Below are 24,703 nucleotides of genomic sequence, written 5' to 3'. Positions count from 1 at the left end.
CATATCAAGATCAGGCCACATGATATACCTATCATCATATCAAGATCAGGCCACATGATATACCAAAGACAAGTTTCACTACTAGGTATGGGTTGTATGAGTACCTAGTGGTGTCTTTTGGTCTCACCAATGCTCCTACCTTCTTCATATACCTGATGAATTCAATTTTTATGCCGGAGCTAGATAAGTTTGTGGTGGTTTTCATTGATGACATCCTAATCTATTCCAAGAATGATGAAGAGCATGCCCAACACCTCCAGTTAGTACTAACTCGACTAAGGGAGCACAAGCTATATGCTAAATTCAGCAAGTGTGAGTTTTGGTTAGATCGAGTGTAGTTTTTGGGGCATGTGTTGACACCTGAAGGCGTTTCTATAGATCCTAGCAAGGTGCAAGATGTATTGGATTGGAAGTCTCCCAAGTCTGTGCACCAAATCCATTAGTTCCTTGGCCTAGCTGGATACTATCGGCATTTCATTCCTGATTTCTCCAAGATAGCCTAGCCCATGACTAAGCTACTCTAGAAAGAAGCTAAGTTTGATTGGAGTCCAGCTTGTAAAGAAGCTTTTCAATCTCTGAAGACTTTTCTGACCACTGCTCCTGTTGGCCCAACTAGATATTGATAGGCCCTTTGATGTATACTGTGATGCCTCGAAGACAAGGTTGGGGTGTGTGCTTATGCAAGATGGGCGTGTGATAGCTTATGCTTCGTGCCAACTGAAGAAGCATGAGGTGAACTACCCCACTCATGACTTAGAGTTGGCTGCTGTTGTCCACGCTCTAAAGATTTGGAGGCATTATCTGTTGGGTAACAAAGTGTGAGCTGAACATGAGGCAAAGGAGATGGTTAGAGTTGATAAAGGATTATAATTTGGAAGTCCATTATCATCTAGGAAAGGCCAATGTTGTAGCAGATGCTTTGAGCCAAAAGTCACATCAGGTTGAGGAAATACCTTTGTCTCTCAACCACACAGAGGTGCTAGCTCATGTTGCATTGACCTCAGAATTGCTAGAGCAGATTATTCAGGAATAAAAGGAAGACCCCGAAGAGATTCCTCACATCAGAAAGTTGATGGCCAAAGGTCATGGCCCTCACTTTAGCATTGATAAGTAGGGGGTCATGAGATACAAGGATAAACTAGTGGTTCCATCCAATGAAGAGCTAAAAAGAAAATTTTTGAATGAAGCTCACCATTCAAAGCTGTCTATTCATCCTGGCAGTAACAAGATGTATCATGATCTGCACCACTTGTATTGGTGGTCTAACATGAAGCAGGACATCACCCAGCATGTCACGGAGTGCGACACTTGTGGTAGGGTTAAAGTAGATCATATGCGTACTCCTAGATATCTGCAGCCATTGCCCATTCCTGTTTGGAAATGGGAGGATATTTCTATGGATTTCATTGTGGGTTTACTCCGCACATCCACCGGTTACGATTCTATCTAGGTCATTGTGGACCATCTCACCAAGTCCGCTCACTTTATCCTAGTGGACACTAGATATACTGCTAAGAAGTATGCTAAGCTATATTTCAATCAGATTGTGACCCTACATGGAGTTCCTCTTACTATCGTTTCTGATAGAGGGCCAGTTTTTGTCTCTTGTTTCTAGGAGCAACTGCAGCACTGTCTGGGTACCCATCTTCTTAGAAGCTCAGCATACCACCCACAAACTGATGGTTAGACTGAAAGGGTGAACCTGGTGCTCAAGGATATGTTGAGGGCTTGTACCATTTCTTTTCCTGAGAAGTGGGATAAGTATTTGAAGTTAGCTGAATTTTCATATAATAATAGCTATTAGGAAAGCATCCTCATGGCACCATTTGAAGCTCTATACAGAAGGAAGTGTAGGATGCCACTCAACTAGGTTGAAGTGGGAGACCGCGGATACTTTGGGCCTGAGTTCATCCAAGCGGCTCGGGATCAAGTGAGCATTATTCAGAGTCACTTGAAGGCAGCTCAAAGCCGACAGAAAGCTTATGCTGATAAGCGGAGAAGGCCCTTGGAGTTTGTAGCTGGAGATTATGTATATCTCAAGGTGTCTCCTATGAGAGGGGTGCATCGGTTTGGCATTCATGGCAAGCTAGCCCCTCGATATGTGGGTCCATATTAGGTGTTGGAGCAATGTGGTCTAGTTGCTTACCGTCTACAACTTCTAGATATTCTATCGGTAGTACACAATGTGTTCCATGTATCACAACTGAAGAAGTGTTTGTGGGTTCCTGATGAAGCGGTGGAAATGGAAGGACTTCCCCTCCAGCCAGATTTAACGTATGTGAAGCACCCTATAAAAATCTTGGATGAGAGGAGAGAGTGACCAGGAACAGAGTGGTAAAATTCTACAAGGTGCAGTGGCAAAATCATTCCGAGGCGGAAGCCACTTGCTAACAAGAGAGTTACCTATTGCAGCATTACCCTCACCTTCTCGCCGGTTCGGATAGTTAGTGCTGCGCCAAAAATGTATTCCCTGTCTCTTTCTCACACTAGGCACACAAAATCTCGGGTCAAGATTTTGTTTTAGGGGGGTAGATTTATAACACCCCCAATGTTATGTTGTACTGTTCTTGCTATCACCGCATGAGCATCATATTTATGTGCATCTGTGTATAAAACAAATTACTCCCTCCGTTCCTTAATATAAGCCATATAGTTTTTAGCACCAATATTAACGCACGGCTTGGGGAAGGATGTGAGACCGAGGAAAAAAGGAAAATTAGATCATCTTCTCTCTCCCAATCAGATTGCTTCCTAAATCTAAGGGATTGGTTGGGGCATGTGCTATGTACGGTGGGAAGGTTTCCAAACTAATTGGCGTGGGAGCTGATACGTACCTATATTTTGGAATTTTCTTTAGAAATCTATATGGCTTATATTAAGGAATGGAGGAAGTATAAATCAATGTTAGACACTTGAAACATTTATGCGAAACACGAAACAATGTTACGCGTCATGTCACTTGATTGGATTTTGTCGGACAAAAATGTATAGAACATTTTGCGAACGACGGTGAAATATGTGCGGTCGAGGACAAGGATAACTCGCTAGTACATCCCATAGGTCGGATTTAGGTCTCGACGTGAAATCATTCGAACTGACGTCGTTCCGTGTAAGTTTTAAAAAGGTCGATGAAGCCATCTTTGGCAATAATTGTAGGGCAATCGACTTAGGAGGTGGTATGATATCTAGACTCTGATCGATAGCCCGACGTACCCTATTGTGTATCGAACAGTTGGTTTGGCCTTTGGAGCATCATGTACAAGTTTTCAAGCTGCTTTAAAAAGCGTGCATGGCACATGACTTAGCTCTGGGCGTGGTCACCACTGGCCTGGCACCGCTGTTGGCGTGCTAGCACACTACCACATTGGCCAGGTTGCGCTGCGTGCACGCCAAGGCCATCTACCACTGAGCGCCGACCGGCTGCCACGCGCGCTGACCGTGGCCGTGTTCGCCGCTACGCTGGCCGCATCCGCGCTGCCACTGTCAAGGCACCTGCGTGCTGGGTCTTGACGTGGCTGCCTTGTCCGCCTGCTGGCACTTGTTAGCATGCGGGCCACAGCACCGTGGCTGATGCGCTGCGCCCGGGCCGCCGACCAAGCTCTGTCGCGCCATGCCCTGCCCTGCTTTGGCCGGAGGCACGCCGGGTCCCATGCTACACGCTGCCAGCAGCCACGCACGGCACTGCTCCATTGACTCACCTTGGTTGCTCTCACGTAGGGCGACAACCTGCTCCCCCATCACCTCCATGTCACTCGCACTGTGTCATTCTTGTCTGGCGCTGCCCGCTGCAACATCGAGCCGAGCCTCATTGGCTTGCAGCTATGGCCATGCGGTCAGTCACCTGGGGCATGTCCCGCTGTCCCTCATCATGGTGTGTGCTTGGTTGTTGCGTTGACATCTACAGTTAGACCAAGCCAGGCCACGCCAAGACCCCCTGCCTCCGTTGTCTCCACGGCCGCCGGGACGGCTCTTTCAAATTCGCCGTGGTAGTAGTGCCCTATTATAATTGGCTTCGTCCTCGACTCCGCTAGGTAGCCTACAGTCCTACCGACCCCACATCGCTGCCTATAGCTCCGTCCTAGGCTTCAATTTTGAAACGCCACGCCATCAGGTCCATAAGACTAGGACGGTCTGCGCCATCGGATAACCTCGCAACCAAGGCACCCTATGGCAATTCAGTGCACCACCAGCCCCACCTTACCCTCTTGAGCATCCTGCGCACCCTGGTCATAGTGTTGCAGCAGTCCAACCTTCCCTGACGTGGCCGTGTCATCGCCGTGCGTCGCTGCGGCGTCAGTGCGTGCATGGCCAGCTCGGCTCGGGCCGTCTCCGGCCATACCATCAACGCGAATGTATCCGTGGGTAGTCCCTTGAGCTCTCTAGCTTAGTTGCTTGCTTCGCCTTCGCTGTCACTCACGGGAACGCGCCCACCATCATAGGGAAGGGACCATCGTTGGGGAGGGGGCTCGGCACGGAGTCCCTATTCGCCGTAAAGCCTCCAGTCATTGCGCTTTGTCCCCAAGGTAATCATCGACCCCTTAGTTAGGTAGTAGAGGCTTGGATGACACCGGCGTGACCGCCCGGTGCCCACGCCGTCACGCTAGTGCGCGCACGGGTGTCGGGGGACTTCGCCGTGGCAAAGAAGGAGAAAGGGGAGGGTGCAGCTGTAAAACCTTAGACTGGTGGAATAGTGTCCTAGAGCTCACTGTGAATACGTAGTACTTCGGGAGTGTCTGTGCATTTTTGCCATCGCGCGCGGGTCTTCCCTCGTCATGGGCTATTGGCCGTCTGGGCCGCGTGCGCGCATCGTGCCATGGCAGGCCGAGCCAGCGAGTTGGGCCGAGGGGTAGGATTTGGTTTCCTTAAATTCCAGTAAATTAGAAATATTTATTTATTTTAGTTATGAATTGAACTTCAATAAATCGTAGTAAATTGCATAGTTGTCCAAAAGTAGCAAGACTAATTTTGTTAGGTTCACAAAAATGCCATCTATCTGTTAGTGTAGTTAGTTCACAGTTAGCTGTTATGGTGATAGGCTCATAAATTCTAATTAGAAAGCTTGGTATTATGTAGATTCATATTTGTAGGAATATTTGTGGACAATTGGTGATAGCTATCGACATAAAATTTTTACAGTAGGTTCCCTAGGCCATTATGTACTTGCTGTAAATTTTGTAGCCTTAGAACGAGTTGTTAGATAGAGTAGTTGTTACCTTTGCTTTATCGTATATTGCGTAAATTAGCATTAGAGTAAGAATACCAGTAGTTGCTATAAGAATGAATGTCATGTTTCATACTTGTTAGTGGTGACGGTATGTAGCTTAGCCTTTAGTGGGTAGACCTCACTTAGTAGTTTAATCGATGTACTTTTATTTTAAGAATTTTTGTTGTCGTATTATTAAACGTTGCATCATCATTTCATGTAGTTCACGAACTGGTAGACTTCGTGCCCGTCGGTGAGCCAGAGTACGATGAGGTGATCGAGGAGTACGAGGAGGAGATCCTCATGCAGGAGGAAGCCTAGGAGCCTGTTGGTGCTGACCCTGCTGACCCAGCGCCTGCCCAAGGCAAGCCCTAGAGCATAACCTATATTTTTATGATCACTGAATATATATGTGATGTGCATTTAAGTTATAGGTATTTTATGAAAACTACATGCATAAACATACTTACCCATGAGTCCTACTAGTACAAGCCGAGTAGCTACTATGCTCAGGATACCGGTAGCATGAGTAACATGTCGTTACTCGCAAATAGGTAATAAAATATGAACACTCATGATAAAATGAGGGAAAGAAAAATGGTGACCAGGTAGGGATATGGATTGGGTACTGGTAGGTGTAAGGGGTTGTGTCCTGTGGCCAATAGGGCATGACTTAGTTACACTTTTCCCTATCCGTGTCGATTAAGGACCGGTCGTTGCATATGGCTCTAGGCAAGTCACAGATTTATTGTCCCGAGCGCATACTTAGGTATGGGCGTAGGGAAGACTTGTTGCTCTCTTGTCGCGGATCCGACTCTTTCCGGACCGACTGATTGGAGGCGGGGATGGTGGAGGTCCTTGCACCACACGAAATCCGGGACTCAGGATGTGGGGGCTTGGAGTTCGTGTTTGGACGGGGACCTAGACACCCGGGATAGGAGAGTGATGGGTTAGTCCTGCTTGTGCCTGGGGTACAGGCGGGGCGTGTGTTTCGGGGCACCTAGCTGGGCACATTGATTCGTGAATCGCTGGGAAATCCGGTACGGCTTGTCTGCGGTTTAGCACAGTAGTAAGAACTGAAAGTGGAAAGGAGAAGAAATATCATTGATTGCTCAACTCTTGCTTAAAAGTAGAACATGTGCTTATATAGACTGGCTAGATGATAACTTAATACGACTGATGATAATAATACATAAATAAGGACTCACTATTAGTATTGCTTTCTGCTAAAGAAAACCAGCAAACCATAAAGCCTATCATATTCCTTGGAGTCAGGAAATTATTCCCACTAGTCAGATAAGTCTTGCGAGTATATTGTGTACTCAGGATTTATTTACCCCTGTTGCAGGTGATGCTTGAAGAGTACCCTTGTGTGGAGGATTCTTCTGGTGGGCTCAGACGGAATCCTTGCCCCTACCGCTAGATGTTATTTTTAAAATTCTGCTGTTATCATTCCGCACTCTGGTATTTGGTATTGTAATAATGTACTTTTAAGAAACTCAGATGTATGAAATGGACTTGTATTGTAACCCGTTCTCATTATTGGATCCTTGGGAAAAATGTGGATCTTTCGGGTTCTCCCTCGGGGTGTGCCCGACGGACACCGCTCGTTGTAGTTTGTTTTCGAGGTGCTTACTGTCTGGTGGAAGATGAGCACCTCTGTAAATATGCTATTTCAGGCGGTTCTACCACACTGATGCCGGTTGCTGATGACGCTACAAGCGTCTCGGTGCGAACCGAGGCGTTCGCGTACCGGCAGTTGGTGTAGAGCAGGCGCTAGGTCAGACCACGGTGCATCCACTGCCTCTTGATCCGCGCTTGATGGCTGTAGCGGTGAGCGGATGGAGCGATCCGTCTGGTGCGTCCCCACTGCCTCAGTGGGGAGACAAGGCATGTGTCGGAGTCATAATGCAGAGCTTTTCGCCTATTGAACGGCGGCGGCTACTACCAGCGCCCGGAGGTTCTGGTAGACCACCCGCTCCTAAGGGTCGACAGGCTCAGGAACGCTGCACAGAAGCATTGCCGTAGCAGCGATGTTCTAGCTAGCCCGAGCAAACTGTAGGGGGTCATTCCCTTTGTTCATGATGTCGTGTTGGACCTGGCAGGAGCGACCCCGGGCGCTGCCCGCTGGGTCATGCGCATGAGGCGCAACGTGCTGCACCGAGCACGCCGGCGCAGGCGGCGGCTGATTCTGACGTCGTTGTCGTAGCTCCTTGGCATGCCCTTGTGCGAGCATGAGGGCCCCCACACGCGGGTATAGAGGGGTGTGAATCTGTAGACTCCGCAACCATCGGCGGCTGTCCTAGAGTGTCTACCATAGCGCACTCCCGGGACTAACGGTGGCTAGGTGCCATATCACCGATGCTAGAGCCGTCGCTCTCAACCTCGTCGTCCAGGAGTTCATGGTAAGTGGTAGGAGCATAGCTCGCCATTCCCACGAATTCGAATGTGAGAGGCGACAGCGCCAGTGTCCTTCGGAGCCCTCGAGCGCACGCGTCTGCGGGGGACATGAGGCCGTAGAGGAACCAATGGTACGGTGTTCATGGTGCGGGCAATACGGTCCCTTTGGATAATCAGTGAGAGATAGTAAATAGAGAGTAAATAACAGTATGTACATTACTCACAGTGGGGTTTGAGCAGAGAGTTTGCTTAGAATGAAGCGCAGACGCCTCATCGTTGAAGTCGTCGTGCATCCTAGAGCCGATGGAGGGTGCCCCTCCTACGGGCGCCGGAATGAGTGCCTCCTCGCGGAGGTGTAGTACGCCGAGCCGGTCGGCGATGAAGTCTAGGCTTCCGAAGAGGAAGGCCTGGGACGGCTCGAAGATGGGCGGAACCCACATCCCAACAGGTGGGAGTGCGGGAAGCTCCGGTGAGCTGAAGCGAGTCGTATCGCTTGAGCCCACCACGGCGAAGGTGGCTGAAAAGTGAGCCATCCGATGACCAAAAAGTGTTGAACGTACAACGTCTTCCCCACGGACGGCGCCAACTATCGGTGCAGAAAGTGACCAACATGTAAATATTTATAGTTTTGCCGTACGTTGTGATCGGAGATGGCCTAGCACTCAATGACACCGAGTTTATACTGGTTCAGGCAATGTGCCCTACGTCCAGTTTGAGTCGGTCGGTGACTTTATTCCTGAGCCCAGGTGCTCGAAGTTTGCAGTGGGGTTACAAACGAAAAGAAGAAAGATGGGGGTGCAAGAGGTCCGGTCGGACTCTGGTCAGAGGGGCCGAGAGTGACGGGAGCTCCGCTATGTGCTAAGTGTTCGAGCGTGTGCTCGTGGTTCGAACCTGGTGGTTCTGTTGTTGTGTGCTAGTGAACTTGATCGATCTAAATTAACTTAGTCTTTTGGGAGAGAGCGCATCCCCTTTTATAGATGAAGGGGATGGCCTTCCAAGTGAGAGGGAGAGAGTACGTATACTACTAAGTCTTGTTGTCCACGCCGACGGGTACAAGATGATGGTAGACGCCCACAATACTGTTTAGTGTCAGATGCACATGGGAGGTTGCGTCGTCTTCTTTAGGTATGACAGACGTCAGTGCCTGCCACACTTGATATCGAGAGGCATGCAAGTGGTTCTACCATGTTCGTCTAGTATGGTAAATACTGGCGCCCACAACACTGTCGATGCCACAGAGGCACGTGGGGGGAGCCTTACCATATTTGTCTGGTATGGGAGTTGATGGTGCCCACAACACTGTAGGGGAAAATATCGGCGCCTATAACACTGCTTGGGTTTTGTCGTGCCAGGAGGGTCGCATGGTACTGCCTGGTAGGTGCGCAGGGTACGGTCCTTAGTATTGCGGTTTGACTTGTGCGCCCTGCCTTACTTTCTTTGTCTGTTTCCTGGTCCTTACCAAACGGACGTCCCCGGTCGGTTGGTCCCAGTCGGCTATGATTACGCTAGTCGGAGAGGAGCTGTAAGCACGGGTTCGGCGTTTTCCCGGTCGGAGAAGCGGGTTGGAGTCAGAAGTGGTGTTCTGGCCAGGCCTTCCGGTCGGAGAGGCCGTCCGGAGGCGGGCTGGAGACCAAAGCGAGCGCTCCGATCGGAGAGGCGGGCCGGAGTCAGAAGCGGGCGTCGTTCCTCCTCGGCCAGGCCTTCCAGTCGGAGATTGGATCGGCTGTCTGGCCTGTCGTTTAGATACTTGGGCCGGCCCAAGAGTTTTGTGTTGGTTCACAACGTTGTCTGTTGGGCCAAGCCTTTGCTGGGAAGCCGGTCCATAAAGGATCCCGGGTTTATGAACCCGACAGCATGTGTCAGGGACAAGGCACAACATGCTAATAGGACTGATTTGAAAACATTGTAGCAACTCTCTTGTAATTTTATGGCGTGCGTGAGTACTTGAGTGAGTGGCCATCCTTAGATATAAAAGGCCAGTGGCAATATATATCGATAACATTATCTTGTACAAATGGATGGCATGATAGCCGTCCGAGCCATTGGCTATGGTTAGCTAATTATGAAATGACGATGGGTCATAGCCGGAAGTGAGCTTAGCTCAATTGGTGAGTGGTATGATCGTGCACTTAACCACTCGTATTCGACTTCTTTTTTAGGGTTTTGGATGTTTTTTTTTCTTATTGAAAAACTGGTTAGTTCCTTTCTCCTTTTTTTTAATTTTCCTTTTCAAATGACGATTATCGATCATCTGATTTGCAAGAGTATGGAAGAGCATACATGCATGACAATGTAGCCATATACTGTTGTATATGGAGTAGCTACAGCAGCAGGGATTTTGCTGGCGATCATAGTGACATGTACAAGATGGAAACCAAAAAAACACAGATACGGCTATACTCGTTCATACGTGGTTCCTTAATCTAAAAAAACAAAAAACACAGACGCCGCATGAAATACTCGAGTCTCAGCACTGATCACATCGCATCATGTGTCCATCGTCATGGATGCCCCTTCAATTCGAACCAACAACAGCGAAGCCTTGGGGAGCGCGAATAGCGCAACGCCGGCCGCTCCACCGGTCTGCCCCAGACCACGCACGCACCGGCCTTCCGCCTACGTGAAACACGCGCGGCGCTCGCGCGTCGTCCGTCCGACGCCAACGGCCGCCCGCGCGCAGCGCTGACCGCTGCTGCATGCGTCGCCGGCGCTGCTGATCCACCCGTCCTCCCTATAAGTAGCCACCCCCGCACCGTCGTGTGTCAATCACCCACACAGAGAGAGACATTCGAATAATACGACGATGGGATCCCTCGGCAATAACATTGTGGCCGTGGCGGCCGTCCTGGCGGCGCTCGTCGCCGGCGGCTCGTGCGCGCCCCCGAAGTTTCCGCCTGGCCCCAACATCACAACGAACTACAACGGCCAGTGGCTCACCGCCAGGGCCACCTGGTACGGCCAGCCCAACGGCGCCGGCCCTGACGACAACAGTAAGTCGTAGTCGTAGGTTATTATATTGTTGCCTTGAGATTGGGAATTCAATTGGGCCGGCGGTCAGCCGATCGATCGATCGATCGATCGATCATGCAAGCATGTGTGATATGATGCAGGCGGTGCGTGCGGGATCAAGAACGTGAACCTGCCACCCTACAACGGCTTCACGGCCTGCGGTAACATCCCCATCTTCAAGGATGGCAAGGGCTGCGGCTCATGCTACGAGGTCAGCATCTCACTCGATCTGCTGTCTGCTTGACGAAGAAGCATGCATGCCTTCGTTTGGCTTGATGGATGCATGGGCAGCAGCTAACTGCTTTACATGATCTTGGGCATTGTTCATGCAGGTGAGATGCAAGGAAAAACCCGAGTGCTCGGGCCAACCGATCACGGTGTTCATCACCGACATGAACTACGAGCCCATCGCTCCCTACCACTTCGACTTCAGCGGCAAGGCCTTCGGCTCCCTGGCAAAGCCCGGCCTCAACGACAAGCTCCGCCACTGCGGCATCATGGACGTGGAGTTCAGGAGGTATATATTGCTGGACGACGATCTCAGAAAAACTAGCTTCTCCATGTCCATGTCCAATATGCCATGCACACGCAACAAGCAGCGCAAAACTTACACGCCGGCCGTCGTCCTGCAGGGTGCGGTGCAAATTGCCTGGGGCGAAGATCCTGTTCCACGTTGAGAAGGGGAGCAACCCCAACTACCTGGCCGTGCTGGTCAAGAACGTGGCGGACGACGGCAACATCGTGCTGATGGAACTCGAGGACAAGTCGGCGCCGGGGTTGTTTAAGCCGATGAAGCTCTCCTGGGGCGCCATCTGGAGGTTTGACACACCCAAGCCGCTCAAGGGCCCCTTCTCCATCCGCCTCACCAGCGAGTCCGGCAAGAAGCTCATCGCCAAAGACGTCATCCCGGCGTACTGGAAGCCCGACACCCTCTACTACTCCAACATCCAGTTCTACTAGACTTTTTGTATGTCCTTCATCCGGCGGGGGCTGCGGACCTGCAGCAAGCCAAGTTGGCCGCCTATGTTTATTTGCATGAGAGAGCATGCACCGCTAACCATACTGAGACTTCTAAATTCTAGTATGTAATCCTGTTGTTCGGGTTCATGATCAAATTCCAAATAATGGAAAACAAAAGGTTAAATATATATATCATTGATGCATACTTGAAATGTGCTATTGTTCTAGACTTCAAACTGTTCCAACATATATATATGCAGATAGCAGAATGTGAGAGTGCAGAGTTTCTGTATCCATATAACAAAAAACTTATGATTAGGCATGGGGAAAAATAGATACAAATTTTCCACATCCCAGGAAATGGTTCATCTCCAAGAAAAGATGCTCTGATTACATATTCGCTTGCTGAATACTTGCAGTGCATCCTGAGATTTTTTAATAACAAAACTAAACATGGAAGCCAATGAATGCCGATTGAACCTGAAACACTTTTGTTCCAAGCACAATACTACTCTTATGTACAAATGTACAATTCACTGCGAGTTGCAACTTACATCCCAAAGAGAAGGCTTCTGAACTAACGATAGATTATCGAATCATAACAATAACAAAATTAAAGTTGAATGAACCAATTGGGGACGGGTTCATCTGCCTCATCTTTTCTTCTCTTAATGCATTGATTCACCAACCTCCTGCGAGTTCTCGAAAATAGAAAGAACCAATTGCGATGGTGGCTGTGCCATGTAACTCTCTTCCTCTTAATGAAACACATGCTAAGGTACGTTCGCGAAAAAAATTACAATGGTGGCTTCTGCTGCTGCTGCTGCTTGAAATGTTCCTGTATGGCAGAATAAAGAGCATGATTTGGGATGAGATGATGGTGTGCCAGAGGTAATTTTGTCATTGGGGACGTGCTGCGCCCACTGTGGAGCCAGCCCTTTATGACCTCTGCTTCGTAAGTGTACCCATCTGCGGCAATATGAGGATTCCTCATCACCTCCTACAGTTTTATTTCACAAAAAAAGGAACCAGTTGTTAGTAACCCGACGTTATTAACACACTTCACATCAGTATATGAACTTGTTTTTTTACTTAAGCAAGCACAACAATCTTCTACTTTAAAATCAAACTTATTTCATGGCAATATGAGGATTCCTCATGGACTCATGATGCACCATTCATCTAGAATGGAGTGGTTCTTAAAACAAATACCCTACTAGAGTTTGGAATCATGAAGGTAGGAAATTATTTAATCGAGCACTATACTAACCAAAAAATCCAAACTAAATGGTTCCTGTTCTACTGAATAAGCTAGCAAATCTAGTCCGACAATAAGCTCCAAGAATATCCAACACAAAGTGACTTTCTGATGGTTTCAGGATGGAAAATAGCAGTCCTGGAAACAAGAGACTCTTGGGATGGGGTTGGTTGCTATGACACTTTTTTTATAACATGCTTGAACATTTATATTCTTTTAAGAGGAAGAGAGTTTCAGCGACCACATGCACACTCAAGCCATAAGAAGCTCAAGTGGCACAAGACTCAGACAAGGTTTCTACTCGAACAAAAACACTTATTGCTTATAGTTTAGGAATGCTGTTTCATTTTATTTGTTCGGTAATTTGAGTTACTTAATTGTCTTGGAGTTTTGTAAATAAATTATGTAATACCTTGCTCTTCTGAAGTTCCGGTTCTAACAAACTGCATAAATAAGGTTCTGTAGCACAATAAATGGACATAAAAAATACCTGAGAAATAGGACATATGAAGCAAGAAGGCGTGTGGCTCTCAACAAACTGGTATCCAAAGGACCGTGATGTGGTTGACAGCGAAGCTGATTTCACCAGGGGCTCAATCACACACCTCACGTCACTCATACGAATCGGTCGCCTTCTTCTGCTAAGCTCTGCACACTGCAGACCCAGAAGCATCAGCTTCTTGGCTTGCACAAATGGCCACTCCCCAGCTGATTGGTCAACAAGAAGCTCCAACTCATCTTTCTCAAGTGCATCCTCCACTGCCCTTCCAACGCCTAAAGCTGGCTTCCCAGTTACTAGTTGGAGTATGACAATGCCCAAAGAGTACATGTCAGACCGTGCTGTTAGCTCCCCGGTGGTAAGGAATTCAGGTTCCATGTAGGCAAAAGTGCCTCTTGGGTTCATCGTTTGGTAGAGGCTTGTGGACATTGTGCTAGACTTAACTAGGAGGCAAGAGATGCCAAAATCACTGAGCTTGCTAACCAAATTGGCATCAAGGAGGATGTTTGCAGGCTTCAGATCACCATGGATTACTGGGTGAGGCTTGTTAGAGTGAAGGAAGACGAGTGCAGAACATATCTCACCAATGATCCTCGTACGGACTTGCCATGTTAGTGGAAGCGTGTTGTTTTCACAGGCTAGACGGTCTTCAAGGCTTCCATTTGGTAGGAACTCATACACAAGACCTGAAGCTTCTGAGCAAGAACCCATAAGCGTTACAAGGTTTGGATGCCGCACCCTACTAAGAACAACAACCTGCACAGTAAAATTACTTTAGTAACCTAAAACAGTAACATACGTTGCATAATTCAAGTATTCAGCAGTTATTACCTCTTGCCGAAGCTGCGACTGCCCTTGCAAGTTATGAGAGCGCAGCATCTTAATTGCCACGGTTGTGTTGCGCAGGAGACCTCTATAGACACGCCCAAATCCACCTTCACCAACCTTCAGTGTGTCACTGAAATTCTGTGTTGCCAGCTGCAGCTCTGACAAAGAGAATTCGGTGTTCCATGTCAAACTTGGGCAACATGATACTGTCTTCTCTTTCTCTTTGCACAGCTCATCTGCATCCTTGAGCGCATTTTCCCTTTCATGCTTCAATTTCTCATACTCCAACTTCTGTGAATGAATAAGGGATTTACTTGCTGCCAACGCATCCTCAAGATCCTTGACAATGCCACCATAGTCATCGACTTGTTGCTCTAATGTTTCCTTCTGTTCGCTCACCTTAACAAGCTTATCAATGATGTCATCTCTGTCACGTTTAAGTGCATCCATTTGTTGCTTCATCCGTTCTATGATGCCATTTGCCTTCGCTAGGGCTTCCTTGACTTCTTTCCTCTTCTTTGCCTCATCCAAAGATATATCCTCACAATTGTTTGCCTATAATCATCAGAACTTTGTGTCAGATTCTACATAGTTTCCATGATAATGTGGTGAAGATTTTACCTTTCGGCGAAACAAAACCGGTTCTTCCTCTGCTTTTTCTCTCCTCACAGACTCATCAAACGCTTGCTTCTGATGCTTCTCAGTCTTAGTGGAGGCTTCTCCAAGTTTATCAAATATGTCAATATTTGAATTCATGGCATCCTGTCATGCACCTTCATCTGATAAGATCAATTCCCAACTCAACCCTCTACTACTCAATTTGGGTCTTAAAAGGCAAACCTGTTCATGGCATGAAGAGTTCTGAAGATTATGCCCAACATGTACTAAGGGTACGATTTCAGAGGCATCATGTCTAGGCGTTGAAAATGAGCTGTAGTCACTGAACCCCTCGTCAGTCACAGTAGAGGATGCTTGGTGCGAACTTGGAAAATTACCTCTTGGAACACTATCCCAGGAACTGACAGAGGTATCCTCTATGCTTCGCCTGCTAAGACTTGTCCACATAGACAACCGAGAAGGTAGTCGCAATGATGTTCTAACAGATGCAGGCACAACCTTTTCTGACATCGACCTCTGTATGTGACCATCAACCGCATTGCATGCATATCCGTTTGGTTGTCCACCCCATTCAGATAAAGTGGATATTGAACTTGTGGTAGCTGGGGGTGTTGCTGCACTGTGCACAAGAGCACCAGCCTCCCTGCATAAAGTTGAGTTTAGGGAAAATAATTAAGTGCTTATAGGAAAAGACTGAGCAGCAACAAAATGGTAGCGTCTAAAATATGATGTGCAGATAGGAAATGAGATCATAAGAATAATCTTAAATCGATATGCAAGTAGGAGGTCCAAGATAGATTAAAGGAAGCAGTATGATTTAAATGCTGCTCATAGACAAAATCAAACTCCGCCTATGGTGGGGCGCCTTTGGTGTCCCAGCATAGCAGGTCCCAAGCCCTGGTAAAGGAGGAGGGTTGTGTTAGGCGTGGCGAGCCAATGTAAAAACTTAGCCACTTAAATGGAGATGAAACCCGAAAGAAAATCGTTGGGGCGTAACCCTCTTAGCGACGCGCCATATCAGAACCCGGGTATGGTGTTAAATGGGCAAGGGCCGGGTCGTCACCCCCGTGACGCGCCGTGTCGTGATCTGGGCATGGTGTCAAGTAATCAAGGATCGGGTCGTCGCTTCCTTAGTGGCGCGCTACATCGGCGCCCGGGTGTAGTGAAAAATGAGCAAGGGTCTTCGCATCAGAGTCGACGGGTGCGAAGGGTAAGGAAGCTAGTCGAACCAACTAGGATCCGTTTAGGTAGTTGGAATATAGGGTCACTTACAGGTAAGTTAAGAGAATTAGTTGATACCCGCGACTAGGAGGCGTGTAAATATATTATGCGTTCAAGAGACTAAATGGAAGGGTCAGAAGGCGAAGGAGGTGGACAATACAGGTTTCAAGCTTTGGTATACAGGGACAGTCGCGAATAGAAATGGAGTAGGAGTTTTGATTGATAAGAGCCTCAAGAATGCTGTGGTGGGAGTGAGAAGGCAAGGAGATAGGATTATCTTAGTCAAGCTTGTCGTTGGTGATATGGTCTTGAACGTAATTAGTGCGTATGCCCCCCAAGTAGGCCTCGACGAGAGTGCTAAGAGACAGTTCTGGGAAGACTTAGATGGCCTGGTTAGAGCTATACCTAGTAGTGAGAAGCTTTTTATAGGAGGAGATCTTAATGGGCATGTAGGTACTACAAGCGCAGGTTTCGAGGCAGTTCATGGAGGTTTTGGGTATGGTAGTAGGAATCAGGAGGGGGAGGAAGCTCTAGACTTCGCGGTAGCTTTTGACCTGATGATAGTCAACACTTTCTTTAGAAAGAGAGAATCTCATCTAGTGACCTTCAGTAGCGGACAACACTGTAGTCAGATTGACTTTGTCCTCGCAAGAAGAAAGGACAAACGAGCATGCTTGGATTGCAAGGTGATACCAGGGGAGTGTGTTGTTTCTCAACATAAGCTTTTGGTGGCAGATTTTCGTTTTTAGATGCGTGCCCGTAGGGATAAACAAGCTAAGATTGAAAGAACAAAGTGGTGGAAACTGAAAGGGGAGACGTCAGAGGTATTTAGGGAAAGGGTTATCAAAGGGGGCTCTTGAAAGGAAGAAGACGACATAAACAATATGTGGGACAAGATGGCAACCAACATTCGGAAGGTAGCCTCAGAGGTGTGTGGAGTAACCAAAGGAAGGGGGCGTGAGGCTAAAGATACTTGGTGGTGGAATGAGGAAGTCCAAAGGGCTATTAAGGAGAAGAAAGAATGCTATAGACGCTTGTACCATGACAGGAGTGTGGACAATATAGAGAAGTATAAGGTGGCAAAGAAGACTGCAAAGCGAGCTGTAAGTGTGGCAAAGGGTAGAGCGTACGAGGATCTTTACCAACATTTGAGTACGAAGGAAGGAGAGAAGGACATTTATAGGATGGCTAGGGTTCGTGAGAGAAAGACACGGGACTTCAACCAAGTTAAGTGCATTAAGGATGAAAGGGAGCATCTCTTGGTAAAGGAGGATGAGATCCGACATCGATGGCAAGAGTATTTTGACAAATTATTCAATGGTGAGAATATGGACACAACCTTTCAGTTGGATGACTCTTTTGATGACACCAATAGGCGCTTTGTGCGGAGAATCCAAGAATCTGAGGTCAGAGAGGCGTTGAAAAGGATGAAAGAAGGTAAGGCGATGGGACCGGATGGTATCCCAATCGAGGTGTGGAGATGCCTCGGGGACATAGCTGTAGTATGGTTAACCAAGCTGTTCAACCATATTTTTTGATCGAACAAGATGCCTGATGAGTGGAGGAGAAGTATATTGGTACCGATCTACAAGAATAAAGGGGATATTCAAAGTTGTACAAATTACCGAGGAATTAAGTTGATGAGCCATACTATGAAGCTATGGGAGAGAGTTATCGAGCATCGCTTGAGAGCAATAACGTGGGTCTCTATGAACCAATTTGGTTTCATGCCCGGAAGGTCAACCATGGAAGCCATTTTCTTAATAAGACAAGTTATGGAGCGGTATAGGGAGAAGAAGAAGGACCTACACATAGTTTTTATTGACTTGGAGAAGGCTTATGATAAAATACCAAGGAATGTTATGTGGTGGGCGTTGGACAAACATAAAGTCCCAACGAAGTACGTCGGGCTCATTAAGGACATGTACAGCAATGTTGTGACTAGAGTTCGAACAAGTGATGGAGACACGGATGACTTCCCGATTAGGATAGGACTACATCAAGGGTCAGCTTTGAGCCCTTATTTGTTTGCTTTAGTGATGGATGAGGTCACAAGGGACATACAAGGGGACATCCCTTGGTGTATGCTTTTCGCGGACGATGTAGTGCTAGTTGATGAAAGCCGGACAGGAGTGAATCAAAAACTGGAGTTATGGCGGGAGACTTTGGAGTCCAAAGGTTTTAGACTTAGTAGAACTAAGACTGAGTATATGAGATGTGACTTCGGCACTACTACTCGGGAGGAGGAAGATGTTAGTTAGGAAGGTCAAGTAGTGCCTAGGAAGGATACCTTTCGATATTTAGGATCAATGCTACAGAGGGACGGGGATATTGATGAAGATGTTAGCCATAGAATCAAAGCAGGGTGGATGAAGTGGCGGCAAGCGTCTGGTGTCCTATGTGACAAAAGGGTACCACAGAAGCTAAAAGGCAAGTTTTATAGGACGGCGATTAGACCTGCTATGTTGTATGGTGCAGAATGTTGGCCTACGAAAAGACGACATATTCAACAGCTAAGTGTCGCAGAAATGCGTATGTTGCGTTGGATTTGCGGTCATACAAGAAGGGATCGAGTTCGGAACGATGATATACATGAGAGATTAGGGGTAGCGCCAATTGAAGAAAAGCTTGTCCAACACCGGTTGAGATGGTTTGGACATGTGCAACGGAGACCTCTAGATGCACCGGTGCGTAGTGGAATCCTAAGTCAGGACAGTAACGTGAAGAGAGGCAGAGGAAGACCGAAGTTGACTTGGGTAGAGGCAATAAAAGGAGACTTGAAAGGATGGAATATACCCAAAGACTTAGCCTTAGATAGGAGTGCTTGGAAGACAGCTATTCACGTGCCTGAACCTTGATTGCTTCTGTTGGGTTTCAACTCTAGCCTACCCCAACTTGTTTGGGACTTAAAGGCTTTGTTGTTGTTGTTGTTGTCATAGACAAAATCACCTTACCTAACAATATAAGACTTGTTGGGGACCTAATACCGGGGTACCCCAGAAGGTGGAACCAATAACCGCCGAACGTGAAAAACTTCTGGACGCATAAGGGCGCCATTTCATCCCTCGTTCGGGTAAACAGGAGTTTGGTTCCGCCTCGCCCGACGCCTTTGGGAGATAACTCTGCCTCGTCCGAGGGCTCAAGGTTAATCTCCGTCTCGCCCGACGCCATTGGGACAGGCTCGGTCTCGCCCGAGGGCCAAGGGATAAACTCCGTCTCGCCCAACGCCTTGAAGACAGGCTCGGTCTCGCCCGAGGGCCAAGGGATAAACTCCGTCTCGCCCGACGCCTTGAAGGCGGGCTTGGTCTCGCCCAAGGGCTGAGGGATAGGTTCTGCCTCGCCCGACCCCGGAGGGGCGAGGTCGGTCTCACCCGAGAGATAGGAATTGGTCTCCGTTTTGCCCGACGGCAAGGAACGAGTCTCACCCTGCTCCATATCTAAAGATTGGATTCATCCTCTCTGACAACTTCTCCACATTCCCTCGAGATGATAAGTACAGGGCAAGACAAGACGTTCGGGTCAACCGTGGCTCCAAGGACCATACCCTGTGCCCTGGCAGGAAAAGTACTGCCAGGGGATGACAGGACAGGTGCTTTAGACCTTTCCGGGCGCCGCAGAGCCCGAAAGGTTGTACAGGTGCGTGCTCCTCGCCCTATAGAGTTGTAGGCGCCGCCTTCAGCCCTGGGACACGCAACCCGACGAAGATATACGACAACCGCTATGCTCCAGAAAAGGACTTAATATCTCCACGCACGACAGACATTCCATCATCATACTATGGACCCAAGGGAGCGACACCCACTTCCCGACCCCTTAGGTCCGCCAAGTCAGAAGGCCTTGACCATGTCGTCGCTCTGGACCCTGACCCCTAGTCCCTCCGACGAAGACTCACAGGAACAAGAAGGCGTGCAAAGCAAGGCTAGGAGAGGTCAATAAGTCAAAACCACAGTACTACAGCCCACACCCTACGCAGGGTAGCATTCTGTAATCAACCCGACATTCTACAGAGACATCAACAGTATTGTAGGCGCCTATCTTCCTTCGCACTCACCAGAATGAAGGAGGAGGATTGGGTAGACGTGAGCCACAAGACTAAGTAGAATATACATCATAAACCCTGGCCCTTGTAAAAGCCACCCCCTTCCTCTATAAAAGAAGATGCGCTTCCTCCATCAGGGGGATAGACTCTTAAGACCGAAACGAGACCACGCACTCATACACATAGTCAAGCAGCTATGAAGCTCTTGACCTCCTTTCAACCCTTCCATCAGAGACTTGGGACCAGTCCCTCTCTCGATCGTTTGTACCCCTTACTACAGACCGTTCACGGTGCTAATAACACGAGCAGCAGCAAACTGGACGTAGGGACATTCGGCCCGAACCAGTATAAATCTTGTGTCCTTTAGCGCACCATCCGAGCCTAACGCGCATTACTATAAATTTACTTGCCGGTGCTTGTACGAAACACCGACAGTTGGCGCGCCAGGTAGGGGACTTGCGCGTTCCAAATCAGGCCTCGGATGGTCACCCACGCTATCACCTGCGCCCCGGGCACACACGTGCATTTCGGCGACCTAGATTTCATCATCACACTAGGAGGAGAGCTGGCGCTGACTCACTCAGCCGCCCCATCTCCCCCTTCCATCAACCTCGGCCGTCTTAGGCTTGAGGGCCCACCGGGCAACTCGCGGGGAGTCCCGTCACCAAGGGAGGCCTCTCACAACGCCACCCTATGTCTGGAAGGGTCCGTACGGAGCGCCCCGACAGCGTTTCCGTTCGGTCTCCGCAACGCTACGGCAACCGCTGACCGCCTTCTGGCGCTACGTATGGTTCAAGCACCCACGGACATCGAGTTCGTGGGGGCGATTGAGCAGGATACGGAAACCCTCTACGGGTTCCTCAACGAGGAACCAGGATCGTTCACCAGCTCGGATTCCAGTAGGGGGAGTCACCACCCTTCCTAGGAATGCTTCATGACGCAGACCCCCGAGGGTCACGTCGAAAGTGTCTCCGGGGAAGAGGTCACCCCCACAAACAACCCTGACAGCGGATCCGGGGATGAGACGGCAGCCCCATCTCGCCTAAGGATGGAGCAGCTGAGAGCCCGTTAGCAAGAGATCGATGAGGCCGGGCAAGGGCTCGTCCAGGAGTACGCGGACATCAATCGCGAGATTGAATGCCGCAGAGACGGGGGGCGCGCGCGCGCCACGGCCCGCACCGTACACCAAAGGATCCTCACCGACGATGGGGCCCTTCCTCACTTCACCCGAGCCAGTCAGAACATCGCCGCAGCAACCGCCTTGCTGCATGGCCTTCCGGAGGCCGCGATGTCTAAGGATCGCCGTGCTCGCCGAGAAATTCGCATGTTGCTCGAACGGGCGGCGGCACAGCAGGCGGAAAGTTCGTTGTCCCGACGACGTGAACCCGACACCAGCCAGCGCGCGCCCTCAGTACGTCCCACCAAGGACGCATCCGTCCACCAAACACCGCCAGGCGGCAGGCAGCCCTCCGCCGTCCCAGTGCATCAACACCTCGGTTGTGACCGCGACGTACGCAGCATCATCGACGCTCGGAGACGCGCCCACGGCGACGATGGAGAAGCAGCACGCCGCGGCTACCATCCCCGACGTGGCGGACGCTACGATAGCAACGAGGACCGAAGCCCGAGCCCCGGCCTACCAGACCCTCAGGCCTTCGGTCGACACATCCTCAACGCTACGTTCCCCCTAAGGTATTGACCGCCTACCAACATTCCTAAATATTCTGGCGAAACAAATCCCGGGCTTTGGCTCGAAGATTATCGGCTTGCATGTCAGGCCGGTGGTGCGAGTGATGACAACTTCATTATTCGCAATCTCCCGCTATTCTTGGCCGATTCGGCACGAGCATGGCTGGAGCACCTGCCATCCAATGCTATTCAAAGTTGGGCGGATCTGATGGAGATCTTCGTGGGTAACTTCCAGGGCACGTACAAACGCCCTGGAAACCCATGGGACCTCAAGAACTGCCGCCAGAAGGCCGATGAAACCCTCCGCGGGTACATCCGGTGTTTCTCTCGATAGTGCACCGAGCTCCCAAACGTCGCCGACGCCGACGTAATAGGAGCCTTTCTATCCGGGACAACCTACGAATCCCTGGTCCACAAGCTAGGATGTAGGGGCCCGCGGACTACCAAGGAACTCCTGGACATCGCCACCAGTCACGCCTCTGGAGACGAGGCGGTCGGAGCCATCTTTGATCGCTCCGACAGAAAGACAAGGTAGAACGAGGACGCCGGAAAGGCGCCTCCAACCGTCCCGCCAAAGGGAAAAATAAGCAGCAACGGCGCGACAACTCGCTCGCGGCCGCTGCCGACCGCAAAGGTGGTCGGAAGCCCACGGAGGGCACTCCGAACCACTTCGAGAAAATGCTCGAGGGGCCATATCCGAACCACGCCTTCCCGGCCAAGCATCTATACAAAGATTGCGGCCTTATACGCAAATACTTGGCCGCGGGACTTAACAAGGGGGAGCAGGGGAAGGAGCCTGTCCCCACCACTGACGACACAGGGGAGAAGGACGACACCTTTCCAACGCCGACCGGCGCTCTCATGATCTTCGGAGGATCAATGGCCTACGACTCCAGGCACCGCCAGAAGGTCGCACGTCGTGAGGTCTATACCGCCGGACCGGCCACGCCAGCTTTTCTCTGGTGGTCGGAATCCGCCATAACCTTTGACTGGACCGACCATCCGGATGCCATCCCACACCCGGGAAGGTACCCGCTCGTCATCGATCCAATCGTCGGTCCAAAGCGGCTCACCAAAGTACTGATGGATGGAGGCAGCGGCCTCAACATCATGTACGCCAAGACGCTCGACGAGATGGGCGTCAACCGAACGAACCTCCGTCCCATCTGGGCACCTTTCCATGGTGTCGTGCCTGGAAGGCAGGCCATGCCACTAGGGCAGATCGACCTGCCCGTCACTTTTGGGGATCGGTCCAATTACCAGACTGAGACCCTCACCTTCGATGTAGTGGGGTTCCCGGGGACTTTCCACGCCATCCTGGGGCAACCATGCTACGCGAAGTTCATGGCCGTACCCAATTACACGTACTTGAAGCTGAAGATGCCAGGCCCCCGCGGGGTCATCACCATCGGCACCTCCTTCCAGCGCGCTTACGAGTGCGAGGTTGAATGCTACGGACACGCATCTGCAGTCATCGCATCCGAAGAGCTCGCCACCCTCAGGAAGGAGGTCATTGAAGGGACACCCGACGCAAAGAAGTCGTTCGGATCGTTCGAATCAGCAGAAGGCCCCAGGGACGTCCTCTTGGATCCCAGTAGCTCCAAGGGCAAAAAAGTCCGTATCGGGACCGTGCTCTCCTCCGAATAGGAAAGCGCGCTCGTCGACTTCCTCCGCGCCAACAAGGACATCTTTGCTTGGAAACCCTCGGATATGCCGGGCATCACGAGGGAGGTCGCCGAGCATACTCTCCAAATCCTCCCGGGCTCCAAGCCGGTGAAACAACGCCTACGCTGCTTCGACGAGGAGAAATGCAGGGCCATCGGCGAGGAGACAGCCAAACTACTGGCTGCAGGATTCATTAAGGAAGTATACCACCCAGAGTGGTTAGCAAATCCTGTTCTTGTCCGAAAAAAGAGCGGGAAATGGAGAATGTGTGTCGATTATACTGGCCTCAACAAAGCGTGTCCAAAGGATCCATTTCCTTTGCCACGAATAGACCAAATAGTCGATTCCACCTCGGGGTGCGAAACCCTCTGCTTCCTTGACGCATACTCCGGCTACCATCAAATCGCGATGAAAGAGTCCGACCAGCTCATGACATCTTTTATCATGCCCTTCGGATCGTTTTGCTACATTTCAATGCTGTTCGGTCTGAAGAATGCTGGGGCAACGTACCAGCGCTGTATGCTTAATTGCTTCGGAGACCTCATCGGGCGAACCATTGAGGCCTATGTCGACGACATCGTAGTCAAATCCAAGCGAGCTGACCACCTTGTCGCCGACCTTGAATGAACCTTTGCGAAACTCTGGGCAAACGGCATCAAACTCAATCCTGAAAATGTGTTTTCGGGGTCCCAAGGGGCATGCTGCTCGGCTTCATCGTCTCCGAGCGTGGCATCGAAGCCAACCCGGAGAAAATATCGGCCATCACAAGGATGGGCCCGATCCAAAACATAAAGGGGGTTCAGCGGATCACAGGGTGCCTTGCCGCCCTCAGCCGATTCATTTCACGCCTCAGCGAACGAGGACTCCCCCTTTATCGACTCCTGAAGAAAACCGACCGCTTCGAGTGGACAGCCGAGGCTCAGGAGGTGCTTGACATGGTTAAACGATTTTTAACTAAGCCGTCGGTCCTAGTTCCTCCATGCGATGGAGAATCTCTCCTACTGTATATATCGGCCAACCACCCAAGTGGTTAGCTCCGCCTTAATAGTAGAGCGAGAGGAAGAGGGGCACGCCTTCAGGGTGCAGCGCCCTGTATATTTCATCAGCGAGGTGTTATCCGACTCCAAAACCCGCTACTCCCAATCCAGAAACTCCTCTACACCGTCCTCATCACCAAAGGAAGTTACGCCACTACTTCGAGTCGCACCCTGTGACAGTAGTGACGTCGTTCCCCCTCGGCGAGGTCATTCATAGCCATGACGCTACGGGAAGAACCGCAAAGTGGGCACTCGAGCTGATGGATCAGGGCATTTC

General features: G+C 49.9%; 2 protein-coding genes across 2 annotated transcripts in view; one reads left to right on the top strand and one right to left on the bottom strand.

Annotated features, from left to right (window-relative positions):
• The first annotated feature begins 10,378 nt into the window (after nucleotides 1-10,378).
• LOC136535931 (expansin-B1-like) lies at nucleotides 10,379-11,784 on the top strand. The gene is made up of 4 exons (XM_066528378.1): nucleotides 10,379-10,593; nucleotides 10,714-10,823; nucleotides 10,945-11,129; nucleotides 11,245-11,784. The coding sequence occupies exons 1-4, from the start codon at nucleotides 10,407-10,409 to the stop codon at nucleotides 11,570-11,572; spliced, it is 810 nt and encodes a 269-aa protein (XP_066384475.1). The 5' UTR covers nucleotides 10,379-10,406; the 3' UTR covers nucleotides 11,573-11,784.
• A 262-nt stretch (nucleotides 11,785-12,046) lies between these two features.
• LOC136458466 (U-box domain-containing protein 57-like) overlaps nucleotides 12,047-24,703 on the bottom strand; it is a 24,793-nt gene continuing 12,136 nt past the window's right edge. Inside the window, exons 2-6 of the mRNA XM_066458406.1 lie at nucleotides 14,998-15,418; nucleotides 14,779-14,919; nucleotides 14,161-14,712; nucleotides 13,321-14,085; nucleotides 12,047-12,572 (exon numbers count right to left, since the gene is read on the bottom strand). Coding sequence (XP_066314503.1) covers nucleotides 12,369-12,572; nucleotides 13,321-14,085; nucleotides 14,161-14,712; nucleotides 14,779-14,919; nucleotides 14,998-15,418 — 2,083 coding nt within the window. The 3' untranslated portion in view covers nucleotides 12,047-12,368. The remainder of the gene's footprint in view (nucleotides 12,573-13,320; nucleotides 14,086-14,160; nucleotides 14,713-14,778; nucleotides 14,920-14,997; nucleotides 15,419-24,703) is intronic.

This window comes from Miscanthus floridulus, chromosome 1 (assembly GCF_019320115.1).
Source record: "Miscanthus floridulus cultivar M001 chromosome 1, ASM1932011v1, whole genome shotgun sequence".
Taxonomy (NCBI): Eukaryota; Viridiplantae; Streptophyta; class Magnoliopsida; order Poales; family Poaceae; genus Miscanthus; species Miscanthus floridulus.
The sequence above is the reverse complement of the archived record's forward strand: the minus strand, read 5'-3'. Positions and strand labels throughout refer to the sequence as shown.

Coding starts and splice junctions, on each gene's coding strand:
- LOC136535931 (XM_066528378.1), top strand. CDS start 10,407: ATGGGATCCCTCGGCAATAACATTGTGGCCGTGGCGGCCGTCCTGGCG. Junction 10,594..10,713: donor CGCCGGCCCTGACGACAACA/GTAAGTCGTAGT, acceptor GATATGATGCAG/GCGGTGCGTGCGGGATCAAG. Junction 11,130..11,244: donor ATGGACGTGGAGTTCAGGAG/GTATATATTGCT, acceptor GTCGTCCTGCAG/GGTGCGGTGCAAATTGCCTG.